General features: G+C 48.1%; 11 protein-coding genes across 12 annotated transcripts; 6 read left to right on the top strand and 5 right to left on the bottom strand.

Annotated features, from left to right (window-relative positions):
- Positions 1-31: 31 nt before the first annotated feature.
- On the top strand, positions 32-2,754 carry SPPG_04145 (uncharacterized protein; the record flags this gene model as incomplete). Its single annotated transcript, XM_016752392.1, has 7 exons — positions 32-71; positions 162-328; positions 410-508; positions 578-701; positions 762-823; positions 887-1,570; positions 1,633-2,754. The coding sequence occupies 7 exons, from the start codon at positions 32-34 to the stop codon at positions 2,752-2,754; spliced, it is 2,298 nt and encodes a 765-aa protein (XP_016609092.1).
- A 1,431-nt stretch (positions 2,755-4,185) lies between these two features.
- On the bottom strand, positions 4,186-7,605 carry SPPG_04144 (uncharacterized protein). Its single transcript, XM_016752391.1, has 12 exons — positions 7,329-7,605; positions 7,140-7,246; positions 6,849-7,055; positions 6,607-6,742; positions 6,352-6,517; positions 6,142-6,286; positions 5,950-6,072; positions 5,769-5,876; positions 5,589-5,699; positions 4,825-5,512; positions 4,597-4,745; positions 4,186-4,522 (listed from the first exon to the last, which is right to left on the bottom strand). The coding sequence occupies exons 1-12, from the start codon at positions 7,585-7,587 to the stop codon at positions 4,322-4,324; spliced, it is 2,400 nt and encodes a 799-aa protein (XP_016609091.1). The 5' UTR covers positions 7,588-7,605; the 3' UTR covers positions 4,186-4,321.
- A 134-nt stretch (positions 7,606-7,739) lies between these two features.
- On the bottom strand, positions 7,740-10,378 carry SPPG_04143. Of its 2 annotated transcripts, none has more exons than XM_016752390.1 (2): positions 10,172-10,378; positions 7,740-10,110 (listed from the first exon to the last, which is right to left on the bottom strand). In XM_016752390.1, the coding sequence occupies exons 1-2, from the start codon at positions 10,172-10,174 to the stop codon at positions 7,999-8,001; spliced, it is 2,115 nt and encodes a 704-aa protein (XP_016609090.1). In that variant the 5' UTR covers positions 10,175-10,378; the 3' UTR covers positions 7,740-7,998. The 2 variants fall into 2 exon arrangements, with proteins under 2 accessions (XP_016609090.1, XP_016609089.1); XM_016752389.1 differs by having other exon boundaries at positions 10,200-10,378.
- A 611-nt stretch (positions 10,379-10,989) lies between these two features.
- Positions 10,990-12,478, top strand: SPPG_04142 (uncharacterized protein). Its single transcript, XM_016752388.1, has 3 exons — positions 10,990-11,159; positions 11,228-11,382; positions 11,459-12,478. The coding sequence occupies exons 1-3, from the start codon at positions 10,997-10,999 to the stop codon at positions 12,458-12,460; spliced, it is 1,320 nt and encodes a 439-aa protein (XP_016609088.1). The 5' UTR covers positions 10,990-10,996; the 3' UTR covers positions 12,461-12,478.
- SPPG_04141 (uncharacterized protein) lies at positions 12,438-13,796 on the bottom strand. Its single transcript, XM_016752387.1, has 7 exons — positions 13,729-13,796; positions 13,590-13,628; positions 13,335-13,523; positions 13,200-13,257; positions 13,051-13,129; positions 12,777-12,976; positions 12,438-12,717 (listed from the first exon to the last, which is right to left on the bottom strand). Exons 1-7 carry the CDS (start codon positions 13,770-13,772, stop codon positions 12,640-12,642), a joined length of 687 nt encoding a protein of 228 aa, XP_016609087.1. The 5' UTR covers positions 13,773-13,796; the 3' UTR covers positions 12,438-12,639.
- Positions 13,797-13,885: 89 nt separating this feature from the next.
- On the top strand, positions 13,886-14,874 carry SPPG_04140 (uncharacterized protein). The gene is made up of 4 exons (XM_016752386.1): positions 13,886-14,073; positions 14,140-14,281; positions 14,345-14,630; positions 14,693-14,874. Exons 1-4 carry the CDS (start codon positions 13,915-13,917, stop codon positions 14,835-14,837), a joined length of 732 nt encoding a protein of 243 aa, XP_016609086.1. The 5' UTR covers positions 13,886-13,914; the 3' UTR covers positions 14,838-14,874.
- On the bottom strand, positions 14,811-15,880 carry SPPG_04139 (uncharacterized protein). The gene is made up of 5 exons (XM_016752385.1): positions 15,621-15,880; positions 15,502-15,561; positions 15,351-15,433; positions 15,119-15,294; positions 14,811-15,056 (listed from the first exon to the last, which is right to left on the bottom strand). The coding sequence occupies exons 1-5, from the start codon at positions 15,847-15,849 to the stop codon at positions 14,966-14,968; spliced, it is 639 nt and encodes a 212-aa protein (XP_016609085.1). The 5' UTR covers positions 15,850-15,880; the 3' UTR covers positions 14,811-14,965.
- Positions 15,881-16,002: 122 nt separating this feature from the next.
- Positions 16,003-16,371, top strand: SPPG_04138 (transcription elongation factor SPT4; the record flags this gene model as incomplete). Its single annotated transcript, XM_016752384.1, has 1 exon — positions 16,003-16,371. One exon carries the CDS (start codon positions 16,003-16,005, stop codon positions 16,369-16,371), a length of 369 nt encoding a protein of 122 aa, XP_016609084.1.
- A 153-nt stretch (positions 16,372-16,524) lies between these two features.
- On the bottom strand, positions 16,525-18,248 carry SPPG_04137 (methionyl-tRNA formyltransferase; the record flags this gene model as incomplete). Its single annotated transcript, XM_016752383.1, has 8 exons — positions 16,525-16,955; positions 17,017-17,145; positions 17,202-17,303; positions 17,363-17,486; positions 17,548-17,678; positions 17,745-17,821; positions 17,885-17,962; positions 18,028-18,248. Coding segments are annotated over 8 exons (1,135 nt in total), but the record flags the coding sequence as incomplete, so codon positions are not given.
- A 91-nt stretch (positions 18,249-18,339) lies between these two features.
- Positions 18,340-19,286, top strand: SPPG_04136 (iron-sulfur cluster assembly accessory protein). Its single transcript, XM_016752382.1, has 3 exons — positions 18,340-18,658; positions 18,784-18,908; positions 18,977-19,286. The coding sequence occupies exons 1-3, from the start codon at positions 18,356-18,358 to the stop codon at positions 19,149-19,151; spliced, it is 603 nt and encodes a 200-aa protein (XP_016609082.1). The 5' UTR covers positions 18,340-18,355; the 3' UTR covers positions 19,152-19,286.
- A 496-nt stretch (positions 19,287-19,782) lies between these two features.
- On the top strand, positions 19,783-21,430 carry SPPG_04135 (uncharacterized protein). Its single transcript, XM_016752381.1, has 5 exons — positions 19,783-19,957; positions 20,084-20,311; positions 20,363-20,886; positions 20,956-20,980; positions 21,050-21,430. The coding sequence occupies exons 2-5, from the start codon at positions 20,158-20,160 to the stop codon at positions 21,373-21,375; spliced, it is 1,029 nt and encodes a 342-aa protein (XP_016609081.1). The 5' UTR covers positions 19,783-19,957; positions 20,084-20,157; the 3' UTR covers positions 21,376-21,430.
- Positions 21,431-21,530: the final 100 nt, after the last annotated feature.

The raw sequence follows: 21,530 nt of genomic DNA, 5'->3' as shown, positions 1-21,530 counted from the left end.
TCAGTTTCTGTTGGCTGTGATTTCAAAGCAAATGTCCTTCTTTTTCTCGAATCCACTTGACGAAGCTGTCGGTAAGAATATCAATTCATGTGTGGTGCTCATTGAGGTGTCACCTACTTGGAATTTTAATGATGGTTGTTTAATGAACTTACGTGCATTAGACAAAGCCACTTCCGAAAACCTACCTATCGGAACCGAAGACCTTGTCCTAAATTTGGAAATTGCGGATAAAATCAAGGCTAAAGAAGTATCTGCAAAGCAAGCTGTGCAAAGTCTGAAGAGACGGGTGAACCACAAGAATCCAAACGTTCAATTACTCGCATTAAAGGTTTGTATTGAACGAAAAATGAACGGTCAATGGCTCCGTCGCGCGTAAAGACTCACTGGCTTGTTTGTCGTACGTTGTTAGCTCACAGACACTTGTGTCAAAAACTCTGGGCACCATTTCGTTCAAGAAGTTGCCTCTCGGGAATTTACAGACAATCTTGTGTCAATTGCACGAGCACCGGTAAGCATGATGAACAAGCTGGAAGCGTTTGAAATGAATGCATAGTAACAGCATGTCGACGCATGGTAGATTGGAACCAATCCCGACGTACGGCAAAAGATTTTGGCGCTGATACAGTCGTGGGGTTTGGCATTTAAAGCTAAATCGGATCTCCGATACGTTACTGAAGTTTACGAATCTCTCAAGCAAGACGGTAGGCATTCGTAACATCATACTACTTTCTCCTAGAATTTGCTAATGTTTGCAATTTTAGGAGTTACATTCCCTCCAGTCGAAAGGGCCGAATCTTCTGCAGCGATGATTGAAACAACTACGGTAAGGTGCTACACCCCGCAATACTGTCAAATTCAATGGATGCTCATTTTGTTGCTTGTATAGGCACCCGAATGGACGGATAGCGATGTGTGCATGCGATGCCGGACACAGTTTACCACTTTCAATCGAAAACACCACTGTCGAAATTGCGGACAGACTTTTTGTGGACAATGCTCGGCCAAGACTCTTGCACTGCCGCATCTAGGCATTGTGCAAGAAGTGCGTGTCTGTGACACATGCCATGTAAAACTGACATCCAAGTCGCCACCGGGAACTCCTCATCAACCTAGGGCGTCATCTTTGCCGATGCCTCGGGACAACGATGCCGCAAGGAAGGAGGAAGAAGACATACAAAGAGCCATTGCGCTCTCCCTGGAGGCGGCTAAATCTCAATCTTCATATCGGCCGGCAGCTGTCACACAGCCGAAGCCTAAACCTGTCGTGCGTGATGAGGAGGAAGATGAGGATCTGAAGGCCGCTATAGCGGCATCACTGCAGGACGTAAAGTCAGATTATACAGCCGATCGGCCAACATACGAATATAAGACGCCTGCAGGATCGAACGCAACTGTCTCACAACCCGTGAGTCGGGATTCGGTACCAGCATCAAGCCCTCCGGCATATAACCCGAACGAGCTGAGTGCAGTTGAGCTGGAGAATATCCGCCTCTTTTCGGAGCTTGTTGAGCGAACTGAGGCGGATGTTGCGACGCATGGGTTGGGAGTGCTTGGTCATTCGCAGATTCAGGTGCGTTTCATGAGTAGTCATTGTCAGTCATTACGTGGATGCTCACCCCGTTCTTACTTTAGACACTGTATGCGCAAATTGCAACAATGCAACCAAAGTTGGCGCGTAATCTCGATGAGACATCACGGCAATACGGGACGTTCTATGATTTGCATGAACAGCTTACTGCAGCCACCAAAGAGTATGACCGTATGCTCCAGGAGCGACTTGCGGCGGCTGGGTACGCCCAACCATACGTCGCTGGACCGCGGGGGTACCAGCAATACACACAGTCTCCTGTGCCAAATTCCTACCAACCGCAGCCTCCTGCGGCTGGATACAACACCCCGCCAGCACCAAGCTCATATGCGCCGGGGTATGGGGCACCTCCTACCCCTGGACAGGCTGGCGGTTATTATGGCGGTGCACCCCAACCCGAGCACCCTCAACTTCATGCGCAGGCATCGGCTGGAACGCTTCCTCACCAGTATGCACAATATCCGCAAAGCCAGCCGGGTATGGCGCCGCCCCAAAATTATCAAGATCCGTCGCAGCAACCGCAACCTTCAGGTATTGCTGCCGACCAGTACCAGAATATACCGCAATCGCCACCTCAGCAGCCTCTGTCTGTGCCGGCCCCGAATCAACCACAGGATGCACAGCAACAGCAATTGCCATCTGTTCCACCTGGAGTTGCTCCCGGCCAATATTATGATCCTAATCAGCAGGGTGTGATATATCAGCAACCACCGGCGCCTCAGCAGTACCCAGTAGACGCTATTCCACAACAGCAACCTGGAGCTACCCCTTACTACGCCAATCAGAACGCTGAGCAGCTTCCCCAAGGTTCCTTTGCTCCATCCCACGTTCCGGGACCAGGTGATGTAGCTGCTGCGCCAGCCAATTACCCTCCGCAAACTGCACCACCCCAACAACAACCACCGCAACAACCACAACCACAACAACAAGCAGCAGCTCCACCTGCTCCAGGTCCCACTACTTATACGTACACACAACCACCAACGCATTCATTTGCGCCTCAGCACGGTCAACCTCCGGCGACCCCTCCACAGCAATACATGCCCCAGGCATATGCACCCCAGCAACCGGTCGGGTACGCACCCACCACGCACCCCATTCCCGCACCTGTAGTACAGCAGGCCCCGCCTCCACCCCAACCAGAGGCCCCTTTGATTGAACTGTGAGACTTGAATCTCACATGTTGATGAGCAAAACCCGTGTATCAAACCCTATTGGTACCCTTAATGATTTTATCTCGTTTTGTGAGTTGGGTTTATAGGAAATTGTGGTGAATGCATTACCGATCTGTTCTCGAGTTTTGTGTTTTTTTTGTCGTGTGCGCTGAAAACTTTTTGTAAACAATATACTTGGTTTTGTTTTTTTAATTTTTTGTGAGGTTTGCTTTGATGGCTTGGTTGTGGATGTGAGATTTGGTACGCTGGACTTGGAGGATGGATGGACGTGTCCGGACGCGACAAACCCCTTGGACGGTCTCCTTGCACGGGGTGTGACAGCCAAACCCCTTGCTACGCCAGCCATGGGATATGGACGTGTCGTGTCTACCGACGCGCGACCAAACCCCTTGCTACGGCAGACATGGAAGATGGACGGACGGTCTCCTTGCAGGGGATGTCCGACAACCAAACCCCTTGCTACGCGCACGCGACGGACCCCTTGGACGGCCTCCTTGCAAGGCGCGTCGTGGACATGAGCAACCACGCCCTTGCGATAGACCCCTTGCACGTCCTCCTTGCAGGGGGTGTCCGACAACTAGCCCCTTGCTGCTTCAGCCATGGGAGATGAACGCGTCGTGTCCGTGCAAGGGTGTCCGACAACTAACTCCTTGCTACGCCAGACATGGAGGATGGACGTGTCGTGTCCGTGACGTTGAGAAGGCAAAGGCAAACGAAAAACCAACGATGAAGAAGACGATGAGCGCTTTCAAGATCCAGACTGAGACCGGGTTTTTCAAATGATAGGTTACTTGGTTATCACGGGTTGATGCTGCTGGTGGTGACGGCACCTTTACACCTGTTGCCTATTGGGACGATCCTATTCCTTCTCTTGAATGGTTTTATTGAACAGTCAATCCCCTTGCTAGTTGCTCCGCGGACGTCACGGCCCCCTGGGATGGCCTCCTTGAACGTCCCAAACCCCTTGCCACGCCAGACATGAACCGTGGACGCGGCAAACCCCTGGAACGGTCTCCTTGCAAGGGGTGTCCGTGTACGTGAACAACCAACCGCTTACTACGCCAGACATGGGAGATGAACGTGTTGTGTCTACCGAGGCGACAAACAAACCCGTTGGACGGCCTCCTGGCAAGACGCGTCGTGGACGTGAACGACCAAACCCCTTGCTGCGCGGACGCGACAGACCCCTTGGACGGTCTCCTTGCAGGGGATGTCCGACAACCAACTCCTTGCTACGCCAGACATGGGAGATGTGTCCGGACGGCCTCCTTAGAACCCCCTGTTGCGAGTAGAAGTCCGATCTATATATACTTCGAGAAAGCTTGACTAGTCCTACATGTATAGTTTTTTTGTACCTAGTCATTTTATGTTGGAAATGCGTAAGGGGATGTGAGTGGAACAATTAGATTCGTGTTCATGTTCTCAAGATATTTGAAGCCACAAGCCGGAATGGAGGGCAGCACGAATCCAATTGACATAAAATTCATCTACGAGATAAATCCCTCAAGAAACATGGCAAGATTTCACACTACATCAATCCATGTCAATCCCAACCACCTCACCCAACCTGAACCCCAGCTTGTGCCATCAAAATCTTTGCAGGCGGGATATGAAGCTCATCATTAACCTGTGCCCCCATATACTGTCGTAACAACCCTTTAAGCTCGTCATTCTGTTGTTGGATAGCCTCCACTTGTTGTGTTAAATTGTACCGTGCGACAAGCTCTGCGTTGTAATTTGTCATTGCAGCATGAACGGCCTGGTAAAACATGGAGTTTCAGTGGGACAGCTTTTGACATGATGTCAAGAAGTAAAACAGGTGGGGGGACATACCGTCCAAACACGATATTTATCATCATCAATGACATTGGCCATGCGCTGCCAGTATGAACGGAGGAGCTCGCTCCGTGATTGGGTGTTTGATGTACCATCTGCGTTTGTTATGGCGGCTTCGGTGTCGCTGGGTGGTTCAAGATCGGTATCTACACCCCGCACAGTGGTGGATTTGTGAGGAAAATCTACGACGGGAAATGTGTATTTGTGTAGGTATTCTCTGCTCACCTGGCAAATCATCCTCAACAGCTCGTGTTTCAGTTAAAGTATCAGGACCTCCAACCTTTCTCGACCTCTTATCTTCCACAAATTTACGGACTGCCCCAACAACTTCATTTGGCCCAATAAGCTCCACTTCCTCTTGCCCATGTGCATCTGTTGTGGAACTTTTGATAAAGTATCCCATGAGTCTTTCCATATCTTCCATGCTCTCAACGCCAAGCGCCTTGAATATCGAGTCCAGTTTCATGAGAGATTGTTCAGAAGATTGAAGAGGGACAAGAAGTTTTTGGAGCTTTTCTTCGACTAGGAATGATGCCTCTGTGCATAGTAGGTCTAGCATTCTTTTCGTGGTGGCAGATGACGGACTTAGGTGGTGTTGATGTGTTGTCGATGACGCGGAAGGAGTGGTGTCGTCCGTTGCAGCAAGAAGTTTGGCGGCTATTGATGGCCGAGGCTCATCATCGTCGGCGGTGCTGGCCATGGCTTTATCTGCAGACGGTGCTGAAGACTCGGCTGTAATGTTGCCGCGAGACGATGGACGTTGTGTTTTGGTTGTAGCGGCAATGGCAGCAACTTTAGCAGAGGGTGAAGAAGAGTGGAAAATGGATGGGTCGACGGTGCGGAAGAGGTCTTCCGGGGATGGTGTTGGTGACCATGGAAGGCCGAGTTGCTGTTCGTGAATGATTTGATCTGCCTGTCGTGGTCGTTATTTAAATAAGTGGGTCCCTCCATGTCGCCCCCGCTCAAAATAAAATTCATCAAAAACGTACTTGTAAGAGCTTTCGCATGAGCTCTTTAGCCATTTCCTCGTTCATTTGCCAAACTTCCCGGAATTTCTTTCCATCAGCAACTTGGAAATGTCTAAATTTCTTTTGCAGCTCCTGTGTTGATCAAATATTATTGAGTGTACGTTCGTATACTTGCGCAGTCAAGAAGCCCAAAATGCCGACCTTAAACTGCTCGGTTATTCGCTTGTAATCGTCAGTCAATCCCATGTATTCTTGCTGATAGGTTTTTTCTTGCTTGGATAGTTTCGCTTTCAGGGTGTTTAAGTGATCCTATGTTGCGCAATGACTGCTTAGATTTTCCCTAGCTCACCATCAATAAAAGCGGTTGTTAACTGCAGCTTACTGTTAATCTTGTTATTTTTCTCTTCTGCGCTCCCAAGATGGTTCCGTTCTCCTCGTCACGTTTTTTGAGGACTTGAAAGTTATACTCGAGCTTTTCCGTATTGAGCTGATATGTTGCCCGCATCTTTCGGATTATACGTCATGATTAGCATCAAACAAGACTATGCACAAAACAGCTTCCACTGTTTTTCACCTGTTGCAATTGTTGCTCCAAAACCTGAACATCAGTCTCCAGCTTGATCTTCACCAAATTGTACTCTTCTGCATCGTGGACACGCAAAGCTTCAAGTTGCTGGACATGGTCCTCCACTCGATTGCCACGTTCTTCCATGTATTTTCTATTTCCGCATGTAAGGTCTTTAGGATGAGAGTGATACAATAGCATCGTATCAAACCATCTTACGCTTCATTCGCCGCTCGTGTCTCAAATAATGTATCAACGTCTTTAACGTTAGCATCAATCAACTCTGTGCGCTCCTCCACAAACGCCCGCTCAATTTGTTCCAGCTCTTCTCGTAGAGTCGTCTGAAACGCTCGGTGATTTGCTTCCATCCGACTGAGAAGGGCATCTGATCGGACAGATACGATCAAATGGCAGGTAAGTGTAGGATCAACTATAAGAGCGCTGCAAAAGTTTTGTCATGCAAAGAGTTCTTACCAATCTCTTCGGCTTGTCTTTTCAACTCTTTGACATATTCGTCATCCTTTGATTTGAGTTCGGCAACGTACTCCTCGATCAGCTTGTTTTTTACACCAATGAGATTGCCGCATGCATGTTTTTGCTCCGTCAAAAGCTGTAGATGAAAAACAAGAGATCAAAACCAAAAGTTACCATTCAGTACAAAAACCAGAATTGCCCTCTCACGCTAACTGAAACGAATTAAACCGAGTATAACTTACCTCATACAGCTCATAAGGACCTCCACTTGTTCCCAAAACTTTATTCCAAGCATCCTCAATTTCCGTCCCCATTTCGGAACTACGATTTCGCTCTTCATCTCGCTTTCGGTTCCATTGCTGCACCTTGCGTGCCTCTTCCTGTCGTCTACCGTCTTCTCGAGCAACGAGAGAAACGCGAACGGAAGTAACTTGATCGTTACTGGCTTGCTATACGTATAAATCCAGTGTGCTGTAATGAGACAAGGGAAACTTGAAAGCGAAAAAAATCCGGTACCAAAATCGTTTTATTACCTTTGTAGATTCAATTCTCTGCTTACTGGCTGATACCTGTGATTTGGATTTACCAGCCTCCGCCTGTGACGGCTCCGGTTTCTTTGTCCTTCGAGCAGTAGAAGCATCTGAAAAGTTCCCCAAATGCAATAACCGAGCTAATGAGAACAAGCAGACAGGGACCGATGAACCAACATACCCACAACTCACCCTCCATCTTCTCCGGTTTCATCCTTGCTAATCGTCTGGCTTCCATCCGTCGTTTTCTACTTGCAATTCTAGCTTCTCTACTTGCATCCCCTTCACCTTCCCCTTCGATATCACCCTCCCCACCAACAGTGACACCTCCTTCATCTGCCTCTCCGCCGTGTACAGGACCACTACTGGCCCCACCAGTAGGTGTCCCAGCATGTGGTTGAGCTACCTCGTCCACATTCAAACCGCCAGCTTGGGCGCTAATATTGGACATATCGAAAACTAATTTTGTGTAATGAAGAACAGTCAACAGAGTTTACATTGGGTCGGTTAGCTACAGGTTGGTGATCTGAGTCGATTACTTCAGCAGATTATGTAAGCCATCAAAACTCATGATCGTGGCATTGGCCATGATTCTGAATTTATCTCAAGTCTCGTATTGGTATTATGAATATTTGGTATAGGAAGACCACTAAGGCAGCAATCGATAAGTTACAAATAATTGATTTCTTGTTGGACAACGAATCAGGTTCGGAGTGCATCTACCAACGTCTGTGCTATCATACAATAGTGCATTTGCCGCGCATGAAACGAATAATATGTTGATGTCTGCAAAATCTAACATCCATCTAGTGAATATGCACACAACTGTCCGTGATCACTGAGATCCAGCCCATAATCTCATTCAAGATCTATTGGAATGCAACATCGCTAACCTCCGAAGCCTTCTTGCTTCGTCGTGATTCTCGGCCTTGTCAAGCAATTGAGCAACGTACATGCCAGCTTCCGCAAAATGCTCATTGTCTTTTCGTGGCATCAGCTCCAGTAGCACACGTAGCGCTGATTCTATATCGTTATTATCACCGTACGCGAAGACCATAGCTTTAAAGTTCTCCGGCGTAAATTCATACGAGTCTGTCGCCAACGAAATGACTTCTTCTCGCATGGTCTCCAGCTGCTTGCACTGGTTGCACAACTTGATAAAGATAGTTACTGTCTCTTCGCGTAATAAGACATCGGACCCCCGTAATCGCTTCCAGATCGTGTACCCATCATCCCATCGCTTAGCTTTACGATAGGCTGTCATTAGGACAGCCAATCCAATTTGGTCTTCCGCATGCCCAGCCTTAATCTTTCTCTTATGCCAATTTTCAGCATCCTCCACTTTACCAAGATTCGCATAAGCTGCCATGATCGTGTTAAACGAATTGGGTGACGGGGCCAAGCCAGCATCAATAACTTCCTGGAAGCAGTCTAGCATCGCTTGCAGGTTGCGTTTTCCGTAATAGCTCATAAACGTCACGAATGGAGTGTCTGACTTCCCCAGTAGCTCAGGTTCTCGCTTTATCAGATCGAGGATCTTTCGCGCGCTCTCATCATCGTCCTGATGCAGGTAACGCTGAATAAATGGGGTGAAAGGGGAATTGCTGTCTTCCACTACGATGCCGTCCTTGAGCACCTTTTCAAGCCAGAATGAAGCTTTGTCATCATTCCTACTGTTGATGTACCCTGCTATCATGTTGTAATAATGCATATTCGTGGGTTTGACGTTGTATCTCGGCATTTCATTGAAGAGCTCTTCGGAACGATCCATGTCTCGTACGCGACAGTTCACAGCCATTAACGAGTTGATCACCTTTCCGCTTGGAGGAAACCCAGCCTCACGCATCTTGTTATACCAATATTCAGCTCTTTCGACATTATCATCTCTCCCTGCAGCTTTCACGAGTGTTCCATAGTGGAATTGATCCAAGCTCTCTCCTTCCAGTTCCATTTCTTCTGCGATGGTTTCGGTCATGTCAAGGCCATGAAGTTCCGCGCTAGCATTCAAAATAATGGTATACGTAAAACTGTTTGCTCTCACACCAGCTGCGTCCATGCGCCTTTTGAGGTCAAGCACGGCCTTCCAAAATGCACCTTTCGACAGCCCTTTCATGAGATAGTTGTAAACTCTCGAGTTGATAGCTAGTCCTTCTTCCTCCACAATATCCAGGTATTCTGCAGCTTTTGAGAAATCATTGACATCGCAACACGCTTTGACTAGTGTCTCGTATGAACGCAGATCAGTAGCGTATCCGTGAGTCTTCATCTCTTCGAAATATTCGTGCCCATGCCCAGTTTTCATGAGAAGAGTGATGACAGTACAACCAACGCTGGTGTCAATTAGTCGCACGAAATCCGCAGCTTTCATGTACTCCCAGACCTCTAGTGTACACTGAACCTTGTCCACCTCGCGGTTTGGGTATACATAGAGCCCAGTCAAGAGCGCTGCACATAGTTCGTATGGGGGATGCTCTTTCTGTGCAATCATGCGCTTAAAGGTGCTCCATACCGGTGGGAAGACTTGGGCCATCCATGACCTCCTTGTATTGAAATCCGTTTTCCTCTGGAAAGCCAGAAGCTCCAGGAGACGTTGGAGAGTGGCTGCTGGCATAGATTGCACTCCCGTTGGCCTATCGGCAATTTCAACAAACGCCTCCATGCTCTCAAAGGCATCGCCGCGGTTGATAGCTTCGTTGAGCCGGTTAATGTCCGGATTTGAATCCCATCCTAGCCGTCGCCTTTCGAAACGAGAAGTCTTTACCGTTTGTCGGGTCGCGTCTCCTCGCAATGTGTGATACCCTTGATCAGATTTCCTTCTCGGCGAGGCATTATAGAGCCAATAACAATTCGTTATAAACTGCCTTCTCTCCACCCCGGATAGCGCGGCATCCCGAGTAGTGAGCGTTTGAGACCACCTACACCGAAGTGCCGACGCCGTAAAATTGGCCGACCGCGAGGTGCTCGCAGCTATAAACTTTGCAAAGACAGTCAGATAATATGAGTGGGTTACTGTTACCTTCATACACCGAAATTACCATGGCACTCAATATCCAAAAAGCTTACGTTTCGAGGGTAACGAACAAGTTCCTGTTTTGCATCTTCACGCTGCTCGGGCACTACGCTACGCTATCGGCTTTGTTGCACTGGTTGCGGGATGGGGCGAGAAAAGACCAGGTTGGGCACCCAAGCCGAGTTCCAGCAGTGCTGGCAAAGCTGTCATGCAGTGTCATCAGTGGGTTACCGTAGCAACAGTTCCTGTCGCGCGACTAACCCTCCAGCTGGACATGATTGAACGATAATTCAATAAGCACAGGCTCTCAAGTATTGTTCGGAGCAGGGGAATCTGGAAAACCCTCCTACCGCGAAGGAACGATTACCATCCGCCGCGAATTGATTTCTATCCATCAAGATGCACGCTGCATGAGGTTTGTTCGTTGCAGCACTCTTTTGTGTGGTCAACATTCCTGGCGGTATCAAATTGACCTCCAGAAAAGCGAAAAATCCAATAATGTGAGGGTGGAATGGCATCACCCATTGGAGCTTTGGGAAAGGCAGACCTTGGAGACGATGGAACTGATGATGCTGGAGTACTTGGTATCAAACGCATTGGCGTAATGCGTGGTGCAACCTATGGCTAGCACTAGTTCAGATGACAACCAAATGCTGTAAAGCTTCCCCACCACTCGCAATGCAGTTACCGCCCTTGCAGTTCGCCAAGAAAGTATCTGGAAACACTGAAAAGCAACTTTACCAGAATTTATCAAAGTGCTTGCAAACCAGCGTACTGTATTTCGTAAGCAAATAATGATGGGGATCGCGTCTTCGCGCTCCGCTCCCTTCCACTTCCTGGTCACGAAAATATGGGTATCAATTACGATAAGTGGGATAACCTCGAGGAGTATTCTTCATCTGATGAGGACGATAGAGAAAGTGTCGCAGCTGCTCTAAGGTTCAAGACGCTTGCAACAGACGAAACAAAGCCAAAGGGATTGTTGATAACCGTACCATGGGACACATATTGTGGTAGGGGCTTCGAGTCGCAGCTGCGTACCAGCGCAATAAACTGAACCACATTGTCATAAAACATACAGAAGCTGTGCGATGGGCATTGGATCGACATGGTGTTACATACATAGAGGACAACTATCCTTGGGGGGGACATATATGGGCGACTTTCGGGTTTTCACAACCGATGCCAAAAGACCAGCAAGTGAACGTCCCGATCTTTAGATCCGGCAAAGGAGAGGTAGCCCTGCCGTGATTTCACATTTTTAGAGAGCAGTACAACCAACGGCTGGGCCTTCCCATCACAATATCTGCAGATCTTTCGACGCTCACCCGTGGACATTTTTACCTGGCTGTTCGCTCATTCCCTCTCCACGACACTCCGCCTTTACACCCCTCCAGACGCACTAGACTTTCAGACAATGTATGATACCTTACTAGCACCTGCTGCACGCCACATATTCTTGCACGTGGTCCTCAATGACCATAGGCTGGCAAGGAAGTATCTGATCGAAACGGTACACTTGAAACCGTGGCGAGCAGCGTACGCGGTAGCCTGGCCCATAATTCGTCTAGTCATGAAATCATGGTTCGGGATAGGTTCTCACCGAGCATTGCTCAATGCGCTAAACGAAGTGAGCCAAGTATTTTCCAAAGTTGAGCAAGTGCTGGAAAAGCAAAGCGCATCGGTACCAAGAGGAAAAGAGCCCTACATATGCGGACCAAAGCTTACAGCAGCAGACATATCGTTTGCGTCCCATTGTATTCCCATTTTGTTTCCCAACCCTCAGAAGGATTCCTATGCTACCCGCTTAGGCATGTCAGTGCCTTCGTTAAGTGAGCTGCCAAAATCACTGGCCGAAAAAGTGAAGGAATTGCGCGAAACTCGGGCAGGGAGACATGCCATTAGGATGTGGAGGAAGGAAAGGGGCGATTCGTTGAGAACGTGGCGGACGCGATACGGGAAAGAGAACAATCCTTGGTGGGCGGATGAAGCACGGTTGAGCAGTATCATCTGGGGGATCATTACAATCGCGATTGGCCTGATGGTGGCCCTTGTTAAGGCGTACGGTTTCTGGTTTGCAACTCTCGTATTGATGGGAGTCACCGCCGTTGCTGCCTGCGCCCTAACAATTATGATGAAAGGCACGGTTTGGGAAACCCGCGTAAAGCAAATGTGGTTCGTCTGTTTCAGCAATCACAACATATCTGAACCGGCTGACAAAGGCAGTGCGAGGACTCCAAACAAGACGCTACGGGAAGTCAAAGCATGGACACCATCGCGTGAGAGGGAGCAAAAGAAGGAGCGTGCGATGTAGTAAGGTAAGAGAACAGTGACCGAGAAGTGCGTAACAAATACAATATCAATGGGAATGAATCTCTAAGGGATCTATTAATCTCCAACCCGCATTCCGTACGTAACCCCGACAAATAAAAAATAAATAATGCTGTACAATTCCCCTGGGGGACGCTAGTTGACGAGGGCGGCAAGAACATCTCACGGCAGCTTCTCGTCACGATGCTTAACATAACTTAGATACGCATTCCATCCCACGTTGACAGAATTCACGACCACCTGATCAATATTCCATGTTAGATTTGCTATCATTTACGTATGAAACACTAAGCACATACTGGTTGGTATAAAACTGGAATCCATCTGAAATTGACCAGTTGGATTGGCGTCCATACGGCAACGTCCACAGCATAAGTGGGAAGCACGTCCCGCTTCATCTGTTCTACACCCGATTGGAATGAGTACCCAGACAAAAGGTGTGTGCTGATGAAGAAGAATCCGAGAAATGGCGGGTCAAAAATGACCATATCGGCAACCACTGATTACCACGATGGAAAAGCTTTGCCAATCAGTTGATACGATCATCAATATCAGTGGTATGACCGGCGTCACCTTTTGTCAATGCGATCTTCCATTTGAGGTTACTTTTCGGTACGTTTAAAGTTGTGGTTGATTGGATCTTTCGTTTCACCTACAATTTGTTGTCAGGCTCGCCGAACTTCCACTTGTCGGTTATGGTCGCGTAATATATACTAGCATACCATTCTCTCAAAGTACCCGACAATTTTGTCGTCTAACAATCTATACCAAAAAGTATATCTGAAAAAACGAAAAGATATCTTGAATAAAGTGCCACTTGATGTCAAGTCCGCGATTTCCTAGATACGAACACTCACAGAGGACCAGCGAAACATACTCCGAAAGATGTCATTGTTAACACTCTTCTCCAATCAACCCCCCATGCTTCCCATCGTCCCGGTCTCTCAGTGTGTTCAAGTGACCCTTTTTCGCGGTCAGCTTCCCTGCGCAGGTGTTCCTTTTGGTCTCCCTCCACAAGCTTCTGACTGATCAGATCACCCGCAAACCTGAAGCATAAAATATCTGAGTACCCAACATTCGATAACTACACATTTAGATAAAAGGGCGGCTACCAAAGAGTCCCAGCAGTGAGAGATTGCGAAGTATAGCGCCTGCAAACAAAAACGGGGTCAGCCTTCTCGACTTTAAGAAAACCCTAGGAAATAACACTCCCACTTCAAGTACGGCACAGAGAAAGGGAAAGGAACGTACCAATTTGTTAAAAACCGCGAGTATGCGCCCAATATGGCTGCCATCTTCGAGCAGGGCAGAGCGCACACAAAGGATCGTCCAAGCACATCTGGATTGATGTTGAGCTCGTTGCCATGGTAATGGAATGTCAAAGCTGATCTCGCTCATGTTGAACCTGGAGGCACCTCCCCAACCGAGACGTAAGCCATGGCAGTCCGACCAGTGTCGCAGCCTTTGAGTAATATTATACGAAATGGCTCAAGGCTATCGGGCCGTTGTTTGCGAGCAGCTGTGACTCTCCCAACAGCACAGCTTGCTGCCCGCAGTCGCACTTTCGGCGGCAGTGGGGTTCAAACTGAGCGAGAGGCAGGTTTTTCCTTGCGTGTTTACAGTGATAGCAGTATTTAAGCTTACCCATCTTGCACTTTGAAGACATTCCCTTTTCAGAATCCCGTTTCAAAGTTCATTAATCCAATAGGCTACATAAAATGGAAAATGAGCCGAATTGACTCTGCCCGGCATGCATATGAAGCGTGCTCTCTCCAATTTGAAAAGCGGCCAGATTTTGTGCAAGGTATGCATCTGACATTAGCGTCAATTGTGCATTTACCATGTGCTCATCTTTTGCCACGATAAGCACTCAACCTTCCGGATAACTTCCAGACATGGTTCGCGATGACATTATTGCATGTGTGGATCTATAATGCCCGTCTGCGGGCGGAAGGACTTGAAGGAAAGGAAATGAAGCAGGAGATCTTTGATCACATATGGTTAGACGTTGAAATCAAGATCCACAAGGCCGGGGTGAAGCGACAACTGTCCAAGATAATGAGTAATTTGGTTAGTGCCTATTATGGGCAAACTTTGGCGTACGACGAGGGGCTTTATTATGGAGATGCTATTTTGGCGGGAGCACTGTGGAGGTCGGTTTATTTCGAATTCGTGTTCTGGCATCTCACCCATTAACTCCGCCTCATACACTTAGGAACTTGTTGGGGTCTCAGGACGTTGATGCGAAGCAATTGGAATCGCTTGTGACGTATGTTCGTAAGCAGCTGCAGCACATCGATCAAGCAGATCGCTCGGAGATACTGGAAGGGAGATTCTCCTTTGCGGATGTAAAAATATAGCATGTAAATATTATTCAAATAACTGTCATCTATACCCACATCTACACTCACTCGTCTAACTGCACCGCACCAACTATGTACATGAAGAGTTGACTGCATAAATAGAGTGCCGCGCGCCCCAACAAATCTCAATAGTCATCTTTTCCTCGTCGCCGGCTGGCTTTCTTTTGAGCATGCCGCTCTTTTGCCTTCATTTTCTTCTCTCTTTCAATCTCCTTACTGGAGGCGCAAAAGAATATCAATAATAGGACACACAATAGAGCGCAATTTCCACTACTTACAATTCCTCTATCCGCTTCAATGTTTCCTCGCTAGGGCCTCTTGGTACCAACTCTTCTGCTGCTTCGACTATGGCTGTATAGAGCTTGCTTAGGCACTCTTCAAAGTTCTGATGTTGATTTCGATGTCGATCAGAACTGACGACAAACTCTAGCTTTTTGTTGATCCTGTTTGCGTTCTATTTCGCAAAACGTTTAGAAAAAAAGCATTTATGCCTGTGCTTGAAGTGCATACCTGTTCACGTAGTTTTGCCTTGACTTCGGGTGGCAGCCATTGTGCATACTTGATTGGAAAGCGCATGTCTACCTTTGTATTTACTGCGGTCGGAATAATGGTTGAGCGGCTGAGCCAAATGAACTAGAACTCAGATACCATTGGTTGATACCTTTGTTGACATTCTGCCCTCCAGGTCCGCTACTCCGAGAGAAGGATACCTCCAGTTGCTCTACAAAAGCATTTTTAAGCCTAGAGGGTACCTAATTCCATTGGAAATACTCAACGCACCTCTCGGTATGCTATCTTTTGAAAATCGACTTATCCAAAGCTCAATATCTTCTGATTCCGTCAAGTTGCTTCGTACGGTGGTACATGGTGAAAAGCGGCGTACAGGATGACATGTTCGCCAATTCCAAGCGTCTACGGCATTAGGCAGGGATACCAAAATGGGTAGAATCCCGCATTTCTGAGGAAATGGCCGCCTTTGAGAAAGTCGGCTCAATAGCTGGTAGCTCATTATGTTCTGATCTCAGTGTCAAAAAGTTGGAAATGGAGGCAATCCTTGATCGAGGTCACATGATTTTCTCCCCCCACCAACGTCCCGTCCTGACTCTGTAGCACGTTTGGAGTCGATTCGTTTTCCATTACGGAGGGCATCCCTGCTGGCAGTATGTCTACCTCTGTCGACGACGTCATTCCCACGTCCAAGGATCGCCGTCATCTTCGTGCCTGCCTTCTTTGCGGATTGATAAAGTCTGCCGCTCAGTTTCGTTCCACCGGCTGCGAGAATTGTGATGAAGTACTGCACTTGAAGGACCACCCTAAAAGAATCACAGAATGCACCTCGGCCAGCTTCGATGGAATAATTGCGCAGATGAGACCGGAGCAATCGTGGGTCTCCCGCTGGCAACGCACAGATAAATTTGTAAAGGGAATGTACGCCATCCGAATCACGGGAAGGCTCCCAGAGGAAGTCCAAGAATTGCTGAACGATAACGGAATAAAGTATCGGCCAAGGGACGGAAGCGTTAGAGATTAGTATCATTGTGGAATGAGCCTGGGAGGACGAACGAAACTGGCAAAGTGCAGTCAATGTTTCCGTGGACAATGTAAACTATGAAGTGGAACAGAGTATAGCTCTCTGTTTCGTGCAGTTCGTTCACTGTCAAAGCGAGCTGACTCTGACGAACGTTTCAGGAGTCATTAGCCTTCTTTGTTATATATTAGATGCTTGAGGAGCTGTGTATATATACATTTGCGTAGAAGTCGACTTCATAAGGATACCTAGCTTCCAGCTGAGTCCTCTTGGGACTTATCCTTGACCATCTTAGCGCACTACCTTATCCACGATCACTTGAAAAACTCGCGCGCCGCATCCGCTAATTGATACCCATTCACAAAATCTCGGATCCCAAGAGCTCGTTTCCCTTCAACCTTCAACTTGGAACACGCAAGCCAGCCATCGCTGCACTTTATGAAAAGAGTGTGATATTCGTCATCAAACGCCAAGGCACCGGGTGGCAGGTCGTTGGGGGTCTTTTTTCCTGGGCCCGTAGCGGAGTCCGGATCGTCCAAGGCAAGAAGTTGGACACGACGACCCCTAAAGGTGGTATGTAGCGGTATCTTCAAGTAATGTGCACATCAGTATCTAGGGTCGGCCAAAGCCACCTATAATATAACGTACTCTGTATCCGATCGCCCGATGAAGACGATATATTCGTTCTCGTGGTAACTGCCAGTCCACGACTCCCATAGCTTTTGGTATCTTGGGCGCGTGTGTCGCCTCCCCATCATTCTGAGCTATTGCTTGTGCCTATGTTCTATGTCAAACAAGTGGTGTGTGCACGCACCCAGCAAGTCGGCCCATACCTGACACTTGTCCAGTTCCCTGATCGTCTCCAGCATATCCTTGGCCCCTACTTCCGCTAGTGCATCATGTAGATCCTTGAAAAACACCTTTGGTGGAACCTCCTACTGGTCGCAATTAACACTCGTCATTCATTCAGGAAGCTTTAGCGCAAAGTACGCACGATGCGAGTTTGTTTTAATATTCCTCCAACGTCGAATCGTTGTGGATCGAGCTCGATAATGGAAACACCAGTCTCTTTATCGTCGTTGAGGATCGTATACTGAATCGGCGCTGCTCCCCGGTATCTGTCAAGCACGGACCATCATCAGCAGTTGACAGATATAGAGTACGGTGAAAGATGGGTACCTCGGAAGAAGCGATGGATGAATATTGAAGGCGCCTGATGGGAATGCTCCAATTACTCTACGAGGAAGGAAATAGCCGAACGATACCACCACCGCTAGATCGAAAGGCGCAGGGTAGGACGGATTTGGAATCTACCTTGATGAACACGCTTTAACCCTAGTAGAGAAACTTTGCTTTTGAAAGGATGTCCTACGTACCGTCCAATCTTTAAGGGTTTTCGGGGGTGCAGAATGAACTGTCAATCCCTCTTTAACGGCAAATTCCTTGAGGGGTACTAAGAGGCGTGGTATCAATTTAAAAGTGTAGACCCACGCAAAAGCCTCGAATGCAAACAAACCTTCTGCCTTTTTGTTGCGGGGGTTGTCGGGCGGCGTTACGACCTCAATATGTGATATTATACTTCCAGGGTTTAATACTAGTGGGTTTACCGATATTGGTTTGACGGGAATCTATCAAATAACAAGAACACTGTCGCCCTACCTTGCTCTTCGCGGAGTTTTCGCAAACTCGCAATCGAGAACTCATCCGAGCCGAAAAAGAGAATATTGTACGGTCGGTTCCATTGATGGCTTACATGAAACCCACGACAGAGTATTGATCCAAGAGGAGTGCTGCACCGTAGGGGAAAGCATGTCGGAGCGCAACTCCTTTGCAAGATCACCATCGTGGCTTCGAAGACATGAATCAGGCAGGTGGTCATCCTTTGCTCGACAACCGACCTTAGCAACGATCGTGGCACAGCACATCCGCGTCACCCAAAGTCCGCGATTGCAGTCGATTTCCAACTGTCAAGAGTTTCCACTTCGTAATGCAACGGATAGCAGCCCGCCGTGGTATACAACCCCTTTCAGCAATCCTACGCTGTCCATTCCATACATCTGGACGTCTTCCTTCGCAAGTATCGCCTCCACGTTCATCCGCGGCGAGTCTACGGGCGTGGCAAATATCATTGAAGCGGCCATGGGCTTTCGCATTATCTGTGTGCGGGCCACGCTTCATGACCACGGAGGCCGCACGCGTGCCAGAGACGTCTCAGGGCACTCAGGATGCATTGGATAGGACTGAGGAAGGCATTGTAGCCAGCTTATCCGTGTCAGATGCTGCTGCAAAGGTATGAGCTAAATGAAACCTACCTCAACTGTGCGGCTTGAAGGGCTTGCCACAGCATGACCCAAGGCCATATATCTACTTGAAGTAGAGATTCTGATACTTCTCTCTTCTGGCTTTATGAAATAGCAACTACATGCAATAAATCGAAAGGCGAATACAAATAATATGCTGCGGATTACAGTAGAATCGGGCGGGTGTCATGGGTTTCAATACAAGATGGAGCTTACAACACAAATGGAGGATGATGATGTGTACGTTACCGACTTTAAGGAATCAACTTTACTCCTGGACACTAATTTTCGAGTTTCTGGGTTGTTAGCGTGTTTGAGAATGATGGAGCGAAGGTCGTGGTGGACACAATATCTTTGGACCTCATCAATGGATCAACATTGGACTATGTGGAGGAATTGATCGGATCAAGTTTCCAAGTTGTGAACAATCCCAAAGCGGAGTCGTCATGTGGCTGCAAGACATCGTTTAATGTCAAGCTCTAACCTGCATACTCGCAAAATATCTATAGACTTTGTTTGGGGAAACGGGCAAGTGGAGCAAGTGCTGTATTTCAAGCTATCATGTATTATACGAATCATTAAGTCTGAGCCTGCTAAATGCTCCATTGTGATGTTGGCAATGACCAGAGTATTGGTCGTAAGGATTGGAGACGGCTTCGTCATCATCAAGACGCCCATTTTGCTGCGCTTCCTGTTCGTTGGAGTGAACTGCCAAACCCCTTGCTACGCCAAACATGGAAGATGGACTTGACAGCCTCTCTGGGATGACCTCCTTGCAAGGCGTGTCCGTGGACGTGAACAACCAACCCTTGCTGCTTCAGCCATGGAAGATGGACGCGACAACCTCCTGGCGCGGCCTCCTTGCAGGGCGTGTCCGTGGACGCGAACGACCAAACCCCTTGCTGCGCTAGACATGGGAGATGAACGTGTCGTGTCCGTGGACGCGACAGACCCCTGGGACGACCTCCTTGCAGGGCGTCTTTGGCGCCTACACTATGGACATCGATGTTTACCATGGATTCATAGTTTACTGCCATGGACGGATGACGCCGCGTGCACCCTGGCGTCTTCGCGACGCTCGTGTGCCTTACCCCCTGCCCCCCTGTTGACGACGCGCTGGCCGAGGAACATCCCTTGCAACGCGGTTGATGTGGTAATGGGGACAGCTCGCTGTGATAAGCTGAGCAGAATATAACAACACAGGCGATCAGGATTGAACTTTTTGCGATAATGCGTCCAATGTTTTGCCATAATTCATAAGTGGAGATCGAGAGATCTTCTCTGCTAAGGTGAGGAAGAGGTACTGGAATCACCATGTCTGCACATTTTACACGAAATGAACGTGAGAGGTCTGTATCTCCAATCCGTTAGACACATGCCTGACGTACATCATGTCCCCAATCGTCCCCCAACAGGTTATGCACACTCTGTAATCGAATGTGGGAACCAGCCATGATATGTAGTTGCACCATGTCACCAGAGGTTGCTCATGACGAATTCCAACCGTGTTCAAACAGCTGAACAAAAGCGCGTTGCTGTTGTCATTTCTGACTGCACCTCGAAACCAGAATCTGACGCGATCTTGGGAAGAACTCCCGTCGCCATGGACGATCTCCTCCAATCCTTCGCATCCCGCATAACAGGTATGTCTTATGGCCGGTGTACAAAGTAGACCCTAATACGTGTATTTCTAGACTTGAAGGCCATCGCGCTGCTGCGCACTCCTACGTTAGAACAAAGCATCCTGAACAATGAGGATTTTCAGAGTCTCTGGCGTGCAGTGGAAGATTTGGACCAGCGGGTAGGCTACATACGCACCCAGATACTGCAAGAGCAGAAAGCCCTGGAGAAATCGCGCGCAATTCACGAAGCGTTGGATGAACAACGAAAAGATCTGGAACATATGCTTGCCAATGTCCCTAAACACTTACCGCTGCCTCAGAGATCTACAAAGGCAAGCATGAGGTATAATCGTCCAACGAAAAATCAAATCCAAGAGATTGAGGCGGAGAGTGATGAAGAGAATATGGAAGGGCAAAGACCGAAGGTGGCGGATCCAGGTTCCCTCAAAGTTCTGGGCAATAACCAAGGGGAGAATAAGTCCAAAGTCGCTGGGGGCCTAAGAAAGATGAAGAAGGTAGACGCAACGGCTGATGCACCATCTAAAAAGACGTCAGCAAAGTTGAACACGACGGTAGCCCCTGTAACGGTTGCTGAGGTGAGTGCAAAATGGATGGTGAAGATCCTTCCAAAATCACCGCTTGTTGATATCTATCATAAAATTCAGTTTGAATCATTACCAAAATATTTGGGTGAGTTTCTAATTCTGGTCTTTCTTGACTGAGGTGCTCTACTTGACCAATTATTTTCATCGGTTGCAGTCGGGCGACTGAACCGGGATCGACTAAACGATCAGATCTCAGAATTCGCACAATTGGTGGCTGATAAACATACAATGTTGCGAATATCACCACCAAAGATGACAAAAAGTCAGCGAGACGTCTTCTGGGAGCACCGGAAAGCTGCAACCGCCGAAACAACAGGAAAAGCATTCATAACAGAGAAGGATGTCCGCGAAAAGGGACAGTGGAGTAAGAGTGTTTTCCGATTAGATCCGACAGGTAGAAGTGTTATAGCTATTATGAGGCATTTGGGGAGGATAAAGGAAGTGCGAGGGGGTGGACATTCACGGATCGTCATCGTTTAGCTTTCCTCCTTTTGAAATCCTTCATAAAAGAAAGGCCACTTTATTATATCTCAAAGGTTCATGTGTATGTAAATATCGCTTGCTTCTGTGATTCATGCGAGGGCCGAATCAGGGGTACGTGCCTTCCATGCCTGAAACCCAGGCCGTTCAACGGG

Source organism: Spizellomyces punctatus, assembly GCF_000182565.1.
Source record: "Spizellomyces punctatus DAOM BR117 chromosome Unknown supercont1.6, whole genome shotgun sequence".
Classification (NCBI taxonomy): Eukaryota; Fungi; Chytridiomycota; class Chytridiomycetes; order Spizellomycetales; family Spizellomycetaceae; genus Spizellomyces; species Spizellomyces punctatus.
Note: the sequence above shows the minus strand (reverse complement) of the source record. Positions and strands in the feature narration are given on the sequence as shown.